Source organism: Microtus oregoni, unplaced genomic scaffold (genome assembly GCF_018167655.1).
Source record: "Microtus oregoni isolate MIOR12 unplaced genomic scaffold, Mior012 000226F_ref0000253, whole genome shotgun sequence".
NCBI classification, from domain to species: domain Eukaryota; kingdom Metazoa; phylum Chordata; class Mammalia; order Rodentia; family Cricetidae; genus Microtus; species Microtus oregoni.
This window is the reverse complement of record NW_024544893.1, coordinates 161,569-174,692: the sequence shown is the minus strand read 5'-3', so window position 1 is coordinate 174,692 and position 13,124 is coordinate 161,569. Positions and strand designations below refer to the sequence as shown.

The window sequence follows — 13,124 nt, the reverse complement described above, 5'->3', positions numbered from 1 at the left end:
TAATTCATGTTTATCTTTGTCTTCTCTACCTACTGCCTTCACTAGAAGACAGGTTTTGGGGGGAGGGGGTCAGGAATGTGTGTTTGGTTCGCTGCTATGTTCAAAATGCTGAAAATAGCACCTCACATACAGTAGGCTCTCAATAAATATTTGCTCAAAGATCAAACACTAAATAGGAAGAATGAATTGCTACTTTTGTTCCCCAGTTCAGACTCGGTTTCCTGGCTTGTTGCCTGGATCCTTCTCAAACAAACAGAGAAGGGTGAGGTGTGGCCCCAAATGCCCAATCTGTCTGCTCCACACTGGGATGGAACTGTGAGCAGGAGAGGACAGAGCTCGGCTTGGAGAAGCCATGGCCTTCAGAGGTTCTGATCGCCATCTGCCTGCATCGCTGCCGAGCCCAAGGCTAAAGGCAGAAGAGATGACACTGGACCTGGAGTTTGAGGTCTTGAGTGTGGTATTTAATGAGGAGGGCAGATATGCCCTGAGGATGTCAGCTGAGAATCCACTGCAGGCAGGCTCTGGGGCTGGAGTACAATTGCGAGTCAATGATGGGGACCCCGTCCCAGCCTGCTCTGCTGTCACTGAGGTCATTGAGCAGCAGGATCCTGAACAGAGCCTCACCTTCACCAGGAACAGATTTGTCTTTACTTTGCCCAAAGGTACAAAGAGGAGTCGGGGTTGTGGGGAAGGAGGGTCCTTGGGACTTCTGCCCTAGACTTCGTCAGAGCCCTGAGAAATCAAAGGGAACTGGGAGAGCCATGGGCAGAGTTCTAGACAGACGCCCAAGCTCTGCCTATGTGACTGTGTGACCTTGGACAAATGCTGGCCCTGTACAAGTCCCTGCTTCCTTCATTGTAACATGGGGGTGCTGACACTGTTCTCACAGGGGGCAGGGGTGAAGAAGAACTAAAGGGGATGTATGAATTCAAAAGAAGCAAGCCCAAAGCATGTTTAGAGCCAGTCGTAAGCAGTGAACATTATATGGAATAATGCTAGAAGTCCCCTAAGCACCCGCTGGTTATAGGAATGGAGAATGGACAGACCTGGATGTATAGGAGACCCTGGTCTTGCCTTCTGGGGCCTTCCAGACTGGGTACAAAGAGGCAAAAATCTTAAGTCAAAAATGGCTAAGTGATTTAGAAGATCCAGACTTAGAATGAGAGCTACCCAGGCAGGCTTCCTGGTGGAAGTAGACTATGGTTGGCTAGAAATCAGGCACTGGCCAAACTCTTCCCTGGTCCAGAGTGGTGTCAGGACTCAGAATGGTTCCCATAGGTGTAAGCCTTTCCTTCTTCACTCTGGTGGGCTCACACGAGGCATGGGAAAAGGGAAGGAGCCTTGGGTGAAGCCTGAGAGGGGCTGCCCATAAGAGAAATCTTAGCCAAGCACACTTGAGTTCGGCTCAAAATTTGCCCCAGGGCCCTGGATGTCCTTCTTCCTCCCTGGTAGAAGGACAGAGACCCTGGAGACCATATCTGACCCCATGTTCTCCACCCAGGATTCTGCAAGAATGATGGGCAGAATGACACACATCTGCGTGTAGAGGCACTGAGGCTGGATGGACCCTCAGGACAGGTAGCCCAGAGGGTGGGTGAGGCTATCTTCCCAATCTACCCACGACCAGATAAGCCCCGAATGAACCTCACAGCCCAGGAGCACGAGGACCTGTACCGCTACTGTGGCAACCTGGCTCTTCTCCGAGCTAGTGAGGACCCCACAGCCCGCCATTGTGGAGGCCTGACCTACAGTGTCGCCTTCCACGCGCACCGAGCCCCTAGGTCCTCTGTCTCAAGCCGCCTCATGGAGCCCAGCCAACCAGAACTACAGGTGGGTACACTTGGGTACCTGCTCAGGACACAGCTGTCTACAGCCATACAATCCCCGACCTCAATCTCCTACATCCTCAGCAGACTTCCAGGGAGGTCGTGAGTGACAAGGCTAATCCAGCTCCAATAGTGACCAGGAAGGGCTTAGCTGGGAACCAGGACCCTGGAGGCATCAGGCTCAGGCGAGGGGGGCTAGCCCTTTTGTGGAAGGTCTCCCACTGTGGCCAAGTTCTGCATCCAGGCGTCATGCCCAGAAGAGAATCCACAGAGCAAGCAAGCAGTGGTTCATTTCACAGGTGGAGGAAACACACCCAGGATTCTGTATTCCACTAAATTTCAACATTTATTGGGACTCTCGGAATGCAGTAGCGTGTGGCATCCATGGCTAGGTCAGCCCCTAAGCACAGAGTGTCACTAGATACAATACGGTTGGATACAATATGGGTGTTGCCCGCCCGTGGTGCTCAAGGCTGGCAGGACGGCTCTAAAGAGGAAGTGTAGGGCCAGAAAAGGCATTCTCAGGTGTGTCCTTTGGAAGGAGTCTGTTCCTTCTCCTCGTGTATCTATTTACTCCTCCATCCCATATTTGGCTGTGTTGGATCCACACAAGGTGGGTGAGGTGTAGGGGTAGCAATTTGAGGCTTAGGGGAGAAGGTTCCAGGATAAGCTAGCAAAGAGAAGGGAATAGTTCAGCTGGCAGAGGGACTAACTGAAGATACTCCAAAGGCATAGTCCTCCTGCTCTCTCTCCCTCTGTCTGTGTGTCTGTCTGTCTCTGCCTCTATCTCTTTCTCTTTCTTGCTCCCGTCTCTCGAGCACAATCTAGGCCAGCACTGAGTAGGCCCAGGAGGTAGACTGTGTTGTGGAGAAGCCCAATTGGGGAAGATGTGGGAGGAACTGAAACTCAGAGAGCAGAGGTGGGTATTCAATTCTGAAGGCAAAAAGGGGGGCACACGAGGGGGGGGGTCTGTAAAGAGGGGAGTTTAGGTAAAATAAGCAGGAAGCATGTGACAGGGACCCAGGAACAGCTGTTCTTGCCCAGGCCTCCCTGGCCTACTAATGTGGCCCACTCTAATTTCTGTCCATTCATTTCTGAATCAATTAACAGACCTTCCCGACCCTGTCTGTGCTCAGCTCCATTCTGTTCCATTGAGAAATGAGATGGGTAGCCGAGGTGAGTCTGAAAGCTTCCTGTGTCCAGGGCCTAGGGCCCTGCCCCTCTGTCTACCGCTATTATCTAGGGAGGAGGCTCAGAACCCTGGAACAAGCTGTCCCTGCTCTTTGTCCTGGACAGCCTGAGCTGCTTGGACAGGGCATTCAGGCTACGCTGTGAAATGGGGGTGAAAGAGGTTGGGACTACTGGGGGGAGGGGCTGGCGAGATGGCTGCCTCGACCTCAGCAGCTCTAATTTCTGTTATTTAAAGCCATCATCTCTGCGCCACACTCCCTCTTAAAGTGTCAGATGTCTGCTTCTACCAAGACAAGAAAATAGCTTTCAAGGGAGAGGAAAATCGCTCCCCTTAGGTGGGGGTGGGGGGTCAGCAATCACAGCCCTGATGATAGTGCCAGAGCCCACAGACAATGGAGGGTTCCTCATGAACAGTACAGGCTTGTAGTTAGACAGACTCGGCCCAGCAGCTCAGCCTACCGAAGGCAGGCTCCTGTCCCTGTTGTCACTTGGTGGCCAGAGGGGCTCAGTATTTCTTTGGACCCGTGGGCTAGAACCATAGGGATCCTTATGGTCGTGCTGCCTCCCTGCCCCGTGAAGAGGGGCAAGGACGCCAGATAAGAGGATTGCTTAAGGAAGGGGGACTGTGCCAGGGAGAGGGAGGCTTCCCTTGGCTTTCTGGTTGACAGTCCAGGGAACTGGAGAAACACGGGCGAAATAGGAGAAATAGAAGGAGCAACAAAGAATTTCATTTGGGGGTTCCAGAGCAACTTCAGCAAAATTCAGTTCAGGTCCAGGAACAGGAGCTTCAGTTCAAAACCATTTCCTCCAGGAAGTTTTCCAGCATGGATGTCATTGCTTCCAAACTATTCTCAGCCCTGTTGGGACCAGGTGTCTCAACAATCTATTTAATTTAGAACTCTACTTTTATGGGGTGTGTGTTTTTTTTTTCCTTTACATAGCGGGTGCCATTTTTCCCGAGACACAACAGACGAAGGTCATGGGGCGAGGGCAATAGAACAATGGGGCGAAGGGCAGGCTGACGTCTGACTGGGTTGCAGTGACAGGCAGGACTCCGCGTGTGAACAAGACCAGGGCTCAGTGTGAATGTCTGCTGACTGAGTCTGAATCCTTTTGCATCCTGGCCACGGCGCACCAGTGCTTGGTTCTAACAGGCTGCACCAAATACAGTTGCTCTGAGCTAATATTTTCCCGGAGGTGGGGGCGGTTAGCAGGAGCTGTTCCCATGAATATTTCTAACAGGGACGGTCAGAGACTCAGGATGGAGGTCCTTCGGGGCTGTCCTAACTCACAAAGAAGGACCCTAGGAGCACACAGGCAGAAGCTACCTCAGGTTCCCTGCAGCCACTGGCTGTCACCCTTCCCGGACACAGGGGCATCCTTAGATGCCTGCCCACACCTAGTACTACACCTGGTACTATCACTGGGGCAGTGATCAGAAAGGAGGTAGGTGGCCTACACAGTGCTAGACACTGGAGACTCTGGGGGGGGGGGGGAGGTAGAAAGTGCAGGCAAGTCTGAGCTCCAACCAATTCCCCAAAATTATGCCTCTCAGAGGGGAGAAAAGGAAAAGGACTTCCCTTCCCTCAAAGGCCATCACATCCTGAAAGTTCAGGGACATCTTCCCACAGGCAGGGCTGTTGAGGAGGGAAATTTAGAGTGGGAGATTCCCAGGGATGCAGTTCCTGGAAACATGAGTTTAATTCCTTGCTAGTAGCTCTGGGGGCCACCTTGGGGATGCCTGCTATTGAAAACCTCAATTTCCTCCTGCAAGGCCCTGTGGTTCCCGAGGAAGAGGGAGGAGGGTGTGGTGGGGGCCCTCACCGCAGTTGTGGCTCCCAGACAATCGCAGTTTTGTTCCGTGGAAATGATTCTGTTTCCCTGGAGACTTTTAAAAGACGCTTTCAATTTTTTTTTATTTCTTCCATTTAAAACACCTTTTTATTTTATTATTATTATTATTTTTTGCCCCGGAGGAACAGAGAAAGGAAGAAAGAAGAAAACTAATAAAGCAATCACCAAATGCTAAACACCTGGCTGTAAGCCTGTGGATTCTGACCGTGGCTCCAGCACTAACAAGCTGGGGGCTTTTGTTAAGGGGAAGTGGAGGAGAACCGAGCAGCCAGCGGAGTGGCTTGCCTAACCTCACCTCTACCCTCTGTTCCCCACACCTAGGTGGGGCCGCCTTTCCTTTCCCTTTGTTCCCTCCCTCTCCTCGTCCCCTCCCCCATTCAGCCTGCTTGTTCCTAGTCCTGATTCTGGCTTAGAGCTGCAGGCCAACACTTTTGCTACCCCAGGAACCCTCCAGTTTCAGGCCAGAGCCCTGCCAGTCTTCGCTCTCCCTCTCCGAGCCGCTTTTAAATTCATTATGCCTTTTATGGCTGGCTATTGCCTGTGCTTTTCCCATTGCCCTGGAGACTGGAGTGGTTCGAGCAGGAGAGGCACGCGATGTGGATTTTATTAACTCCACTCTTTACTGCCCATTCACTCTCAGGGGGCTGGCCTGGAAGGGTGGGGAGGGAGACCTGGGCACCTCCTTGTTCGCGCCCCTGTCCTGTCCCTCAGTGCCAGCCCACTTTCCTCGTCTTTCAAAGCTTCCACCTGCCAAGCTCCTGGTGGTTAAAGAGGAGTGCTGTGGCCCATTTCACAGGTTTGGGAAAACAATGCTGAGACTACAAAAAGAGCAAGAGGAGGTCCAGCAGGAGAGAGCAGGTTAGAACTGGACTGCCAGTCCCTTGCCTGGCTGATGCTGCTGCCCTGGACTAGCATCCCAAAGTCGGCCCTTCTCTGCCTCTTCTGCCTCCATGAAATCTGCGGGCTGCAGCAAGGCGGCTCTTCCTTGCAAATGAGGCAGTTTTATGGGCTTTAGAAAAACACTCCAATTGTTCCCTCAATTACCCTGGAGCAGATTGAATATATTAATCTCTCTCTTAACTCGAGTTAGAGACTCAGCTGCCACCCCTCCCCCCTCAACCACCAGCGTCCTTCGACAGGCACGTGCCAGCCCCCACCTTCCTGGGCCTGGGGCCCCAAGCAGGTCAGTTTTGGTCCTGACAAATGCTTCTCTCTCTCTCTCTCTCTCTCTCTCTCTCTCTCTCTCTCTCTCTCTCTCTCTCACACACACACACACACACACACACACACACACACGAAACCCTGTTTTACATTCTCTATCAATTTTCATTGATTTTTTTCTCCTCTGCCATTATTTGAAAGCACTTTTTTCTTAAGTAAACGTGATCATGGGACTTCCACCCTCCCACCCGTCTTACCACGTAGGGACTGGGCGGGGTCTGAGGCACTCCCCTCCTGCTCCCGTGACAAGTGCCTCCAGCTTAAACACACTCTGCCCCAGGCAGCTGAGACCTGCTAAAAGCTACCTGAGGTTTCCCTTTGTAGCTCGATTTTCTTTTATTTCCGAGGAACAAAGACACTGTCAAGGCGTGCTCAGAGAGTGCTGTCACCCACACAGGGAGGGGTGTAGCCTGTCACTATGGTAGTGAGCTGCGGCTGGCAGAGGAGCAGAGTAGCCAGTCCTGGCCCTGGGGAGGATGGGGCAGAAAGCACCTCCAATCCCTCCCCCAACACACACACACACACACACACACACACACACACACACACACACACAAAGGGGAGGAGCCAGTGTCTGACTCTTCCCGTAATGGCTGGCCACCTGCAATGAAATGCTTCCTATTCAAAGAATCCTCTAGAGAGGACCCAGGGGTCCCACCCAGAGAGGTTATCCCGGATGAGACTCAAAGACACATCAGTTGTAGGGGCCCCCGTATTTATGTCCCCACACAAGCCTGTACCTCTGCCTCCACCCTGCCTGATCATCAAGCTGTCTCTGTAGGCCTGGAGTCCTGTCATGGAGGCCCCCATCTATCAGGTGAGTGGACAGAGCAGTCAGTTTTCCATGACAGGAAGGCACGTGGGTCAGGATGACCTGGTTTATCTAGCAGCATCTTGACCTTGTACAAGTTACAGGACTTTCTCAGCCTCCACTTCCCCACCTGTGAAATGGGTGCAAACAACTCCTGTGTGTGCTATTGCTGGGAAGCTGTAAGTGATACTGAAGTAGCATACAATCCAGTACACCAAGCAGAGGCATTTTAATGAAAACTTGCTGTTCCACTAAGGAGCTCGCGGGGAAATCTGGGTGGAACAAGCAGATAGTACAGGCTTCCATTGCCACACCTAGAAAACAAGGTAACTCCTTCTAGCCAGGCCAGTCTCCCCAAAGAGGGATGCTATGAACTTGTGAGTCTCACAATTTCTGGGTCAGAAACAAGACTGCAGGGTGGGGAGGGCCAGTCTGGGTGCTAGTCTGGGAACTAGCTCCCTTAGCAGATTGTTGTGAGGGAAGAGAGCAGAGCAGATGGCCCTGCTGGCCCGCCTCCTCGCAGCCTCCTCGCAGCCTCTCCCCTCTCCCACCAGCAAGGACTGGTGCTGACTCACACCTCCTGGATGCCAGAGAGAGGGAGAGAGAGAGAGAGAGAGAGAGAGAGAGAGAGAGAGAGAGAGGATTTGGGGGAGATTGAGAGGAAGGGGGTACCTGCTTCTGAACTCCTCTTAAGCAGCAACTCTAGGGAAGTGTGGGCCCGCCTGTCATCTCCCCCAGTCACTTTCACAGATGTTTAGGCTCACAGGAACACACATACATGCGCACAGTGTTTATATGTATGCAAAAACACACCTCATCTCTTACAGAGACAAGTTTACAAGAAGCACACACATGGAAAGCACACACACATGCCTCCACACCTAGACCCACACCTCCTGGCCTCATCTCTGTACAAATTCCCCCAAACAATCCCTCCCCAGTGACTAAGAGACTTGGGGGCATGACATGTGTGATGTATGAGGTGAGATTAAAGCGCTGTGTGAAACTGGCATTTAATATGACTCTGACAGAGATGGGGGCAGGCAACAAGGAAAGCTCATAGCCTGGCTGCGTTGGACTCAGTGAGGGTTGGCCTCCCAGGCAGGGGTCAGTACTGCCACCCTCAGCCTAGGTGGGGTTTGCAAAGTCTCAGGGTCAGTAGAGGCTCAGGCCAGCAGAGAACAGTCCCTTTCCAGGATAAATGGAGCATGCATATGGGTGCCCCTCCTCCATTTGGCTTCTACAGCCTGCCTTGGGTTACTGTGGTCCAACCTTATTTGACAAGGAAATATTCATTCATCCACCCACCCATCCATCTATCCATCCATCCATCCATCCATCCACCCATCCATCATTCTTTCCTTCTCCCAAGGAGCAGACTAAGTTATAACTCAGAAGGAGGACCACTGACCTCCTTGGGCCTCGTAATCCACACCGAACAATAGGTACTGTGGTACCTGTTGAAGAGAAGGGTGTGTGGCTTGCACAGTGGAAAGCCCTCCTTACAGACATCAGGGAGATAGTTGAGCCTTGCCTCAAGGACAGATAGGGCAGAAGAGAGAGGGTTCTAACTGAATGCTCAGAAAAAGCACAATGTCGAGGCAGGATATGGAGCTGGGCAGGGGATTAGCTGATAGGGCGAAATCAGGAAACAGAACTACAGGGATGCTAAGGGGATGAAGAGGAGGCGGCATCTCCATGGGCTCTGGGATTTCTGTCTTGGAGGCTACTCTGAGACAAACTGACAAAGGCAGAACTCATACCTCACTGGGATCCACCAAGCCCATTAGAGCAATGGTTTTCAACCTTCCTCGTGCTGTGACCCTTTAATACAGTTCTTCATGTAGTAGGTGACTCCAACCATAAAATTATTTTGTTGCTACTTCATAACTATAATTTTGCTACTGTTATGAATCGTAATGTGAATATCTGACCTGCAGGATATCTGATATGCGACCCCCATCAAAGTATTCAATCCAAGGGGTTGCGACCCACAGGTTGAGAACCCCTGCGTTAGCGCATCAGCTTGGTCTTAGAAAGTGGGTAGGGTGGCCTTGACAGCATTCACTTTCTGTAGAGGGGAGCTAAGCCCTGGAGGAGGCAAGGTCCTGCAGAGTCAGCAGCAAAGGCCAAGCTGGAATCCTGCTCTCCACAGTGTGTTCCAGACTTTCTGCTCTAGCAGTTAGCACCAGGGGAGGGGTGAGGTGATGATCAGCTACACCCATGCCCAGGCAGACTTACAATTTGCAAACTCTTCCTCAGTCCTCTAGCAGGGGGCCCTAATGCTTCACTTTCTTGGCCCCTGGGACAGGATCATGAGGAAGTAGTTTGTTCCTGATGGCATCATATGATATGATATGATATGATATGATATGATATGAGTGATATGATATATGATACTATAAGATATATCATACCAAAAGCAGCTAAAACAGGTTACCCAGAGTTCAGCAGACCCCCACAGTGAGGGGCACTGAGTGGTTTGAGAGCAAGGCTGGAGTAAAGTTGGGGTTGTCAGTGTGCAGAGTTCAGGACCAACCTTGGGGCTCACTAGAACTGGCTCAATGAGACTTAATAGAAACGTGCATAAAAATTCCCAGCACGTGAATATGCCCTCCGATATGCTGCCTGAAGAACGTTGGTGTGTTTACACCAACAAAGGCCCACTGCCAGACTTTAGAGTCAGGCTTGAGTTCCGATTCACTGCCCCCTACTGTTCCTAGCGAGTCACACCATTTCCTGACTGTTTCCTCATCTGTAGAAGGGCCACAATGACTCCCTCACAAGATAGTTGTAAAATTCAAGTGACATGTTGGCTTCCCTGCAGTCCAGGAAGGCTTCTTGGAGGAGACAGGAGCTCCTAAACTCCTCAAAAAATAGACAATTTGGAAGGTCCCCTGGATTCAGCCCTGAAGGCTGCCACCTACAGGAGGAAGGCTTTGCCGATCCCTGATTCTGAGCCAGGTCTGGCCTCTAGGAACTCTCAGGAAGACAAGAGCAGCATAGTGAGATTACAAAGCTATCTGGTACAGAAGGGGACACAAACTGGCTCCCTCTGGGAAAGTTAAAGAAACATAAGAGAAGATGACACTGTTGCCCTTGGTGTCCTGAGAATTGGTTCCAAGGACCCCACAAAAGCCCAAATCTGTAGATGCCCAAGTTCTTTATATAAAATGGCATGGTGTTTTCCTAGAACCTATACAATCTTTCTATCATCATCATCACCATCATCATCATCATCATCATCATTATTATTATTATTATTATTAAGAGATAAGGTCTTACTAGACATCCCAGACTGGCCTCAACCTTGTGATCCTCCTGTCTCTGCCTCCTAATTGTTTGGGTTACAGGAGTATGTAGCTGCACTTGGTTTTTTCTCTACACTTTAATTCATCTCTAGATTTCCTATAGTACCTAACGCAATGCAGGTACATTGTAGAGAGTTGTACTGTGTCATTTGGAGACTCAAAACGTCTATACATCCAGTTCAGATGCAACTTTCTTGTATTGTTCTCAAGGAGCCAGAGATCAAAACCAGTCCTCAAGTATACCAAGCATACCAACCCTAGAAACTCTTTTTTTCCAAAGGTATTTAATATATTTAAAATATATTTAATTAAATAATATACATTTAATGTATTTTTAATCCAAAGATAATTGAATCAGTGGACATAGAACCCATATATATGGAGGCAGACTGCTCTGAGTCAGGTCAGTAAAGCAGGAAAGGAGGTAATGAAAGTTCTAGTTCTGCCGGCCTTCAGCTGTGGGGCTTCACCTGTGCTGCAGCCCCATTCCCGGGGCTATAAGGACTGGGGAAAGACATCCTGCCAGTAGAGCAGACCAGCTGTGAAGCACACAGGAGCACACAGCAAGAGCTCAGGAAGCTAGTATCCTGAGACAAGGCTGGAGGCTATAGCCTAGGCAGAGGACAGCAGGGCAAAGATGTGGGGCTTGGGAGATAGTGGTTTCTTTGGGGGACTTGGAGACTCCTGGGGAGGTGGTAAGCTGGGGGCAATGAGGGCCTATTCATGGCATCCCCCTCCCCCCTCAGAAAGCCTGCCGCAAGTCATTGCAGACAGAATGGTGCTAAGACTCTCGGCTGAGCGTGGCGAGCACGGATATTATTTTAATCTTCCTCTTAGAACATAATTGCTTTCTGTCTCCTGGTGTTCCTGAAGAGACTTCCCTCCCAGAGAGATGGCTTTCTAGGCTCCTCTCTCTGCCAGGAGACAAGACAGCTGGGCCAGCCCCATGCTGCATTAACACACTGCAAATGTGATTTCATGGCTTCAAATGAGATTAGGGCCAAAGGCTCTGCTCTCTAGTGGAGGCTGCAGGCAACATGGGCAGGAGTAGCCAGTGCTGAGCTGGAGGTCCGAGAGAGAGAGAGAGAGAGAGAGAGAGAGAGAGAGAGAGAGAGAGAGCCAGTCCAGGCCCAGGCTGCCTGACTGAGCAGCTCCCTGTAACTGGAGTTCCTCAGACCTTCTGTTATTATCCTGACTGCAGTGCCAGCCTTAAAATTGTCCTGAGGTGGGTACTCTGCGCTTTAATACCCCACTATTTCCAGGTCACCTATATTTAGCGCTTCAGTAAGGGAGGATGAACACAAATTCTTCAGCGTGGCTTCAATATTCTCAACCTCCTCCTCCTCTTCCTCCTTTTCCTTTCCCTCCACCCCTTCCTTTTCCTCCTCCTCCTCTTAAAATGGAACTCAGCCTAGGCTTAAGCATGCCGTATAGCCAAAGATGACTTTGAACTTCTTATCCTCCTTGGCTCTACCTCCTACATGCTGGGATTACAGTCATGTGCCACCATGCCCAGTTTTATGCAGTGCTGGGAACAGCATTGTAAAGGCTAAGTGAACACTCTACCAATTGAACTATATTCTGAGCCCTAATTCTCTTGACTTTAAAATGAGAACTACAGAACCAGGCATAGCGGCACACACCTGTAATCCCAGCACTCAGAGAGCAAAGGCAATAGAAGCACCACAAGTTCAAGGCCAGCCTGGACTATATAGGGAGTTCTAGGCTAGCCAGGGCTACATAGAAAAGACTTGTCTCAAAACAACAGTAAACCAATAGGAACTATAGAGAGGATTAATCTATACAAAGTGCATAGAACTATTCTGTGACCTTCTAGGTATCCACTAAATGGTAGTCATTTTTCTGAGATTTGCAGATGCTATCTATCCACTCCTGTGGGGAGAGAGGCACCAAAGGATACCACACTAGAGAAACAGACATCATTCTCCCAGGCTAACGCAAAAGAGGGGAGAAAAGTCTTCAATGCTGACGTCACTCCTCACTCACCAAGCACCTACCCAATACAGACTTTGTGCTGTGCTGTCCCACAGGATGTAGCTTCCCCTGGCATGGTCCCTGCCCTCAAGGGAGACAAACCCTGTTCTAAAGAAGTAGATAGTGGGTCATGAGCTCTGTAGGGCAGGTTTATGGGTTGCAGGTATGTGGGAAAGGGCATGGGGTCAGGTTTCAGGGAAGAATTGGTGGTGGATAACTGTCTGTGACTTCAGCTGGTCACAGAATAGTTCTATGCACTTTGTATAGATTAATCCTCTCTATAGATCCTATTGGTTTACTGTTGTTTTGAGACAAGTCTTTGCTATGTAGCCCTGGCTAGCCTATAACTCCCTATATAGTCCAGGCTGGCCTTGAACTTGTGGGAAACAGAATCATTTCCACGTAACAAAACTGCGATTGTCTGGGAGCCACAACTGCGGTGAGGGCCCCCACCACACCCTCCTCCCTCTTCCTCGGGAACCACAGGGCCTTGCAGGAGGAAATTGAGGTTTTCAATGGCAGGCATCCCCAAGGTGGCCCCCAGAGCAACTGTCTGTGACTTCAGCTGGGGAAGGACTACCAGACAGACAGAGCAGCATATATATATATATATTCCCCAAGGCTGAAGAGACCATTGCCTGCTCAGGGGTGCCTGGAGGATAGGTATGAAATAGGACTGGACGGAGGAGAGGAGGGGGCGTACAGGCCAGACTGGTGGAATAGGTGAGGCTAAACGGACACAGAAACATGCTGAAGACTGGCCGACCCACAGCCTTCCGCTGATCAGATGCCCCCACCTTGGCTGGGCACCTGCCACCTCTGCCCCTTCCTAATGGAAGGCAATAGTGGGTAGCTTTCTCGCTTACCCTTTATTCAATCGCTTGTTAACGAGTTATCGATTCTCTTCAAAGAAAA

General features: G+C 50.5%; 1 protein-coding gene across 1 annotated transcript in view; it reads left to right on the top strand.

Moving 5' to 3' along the window:
• Positions 1-352: 352 nt before the first annotated feature.
• The window catches only part of Ccdc33 (coiled-coil domain containing 33), a 98,350-nt gene continuing 85,578 nt past the window's right edge, over positions 353-13,124 (top strand). The window contains 4 exon segments of the mRNA XM_041647752.1: positions 353-662; positions 1,502-1,830; positions 1,914-1,944; positions 1,947-2,011. Of these exon segments, the coding sequence (XP_041503686.1) occupies positions 353-662; positions 1,502-1,830; positions 1,914-1,944; positions 1,947-2,011 (735 nt within the window).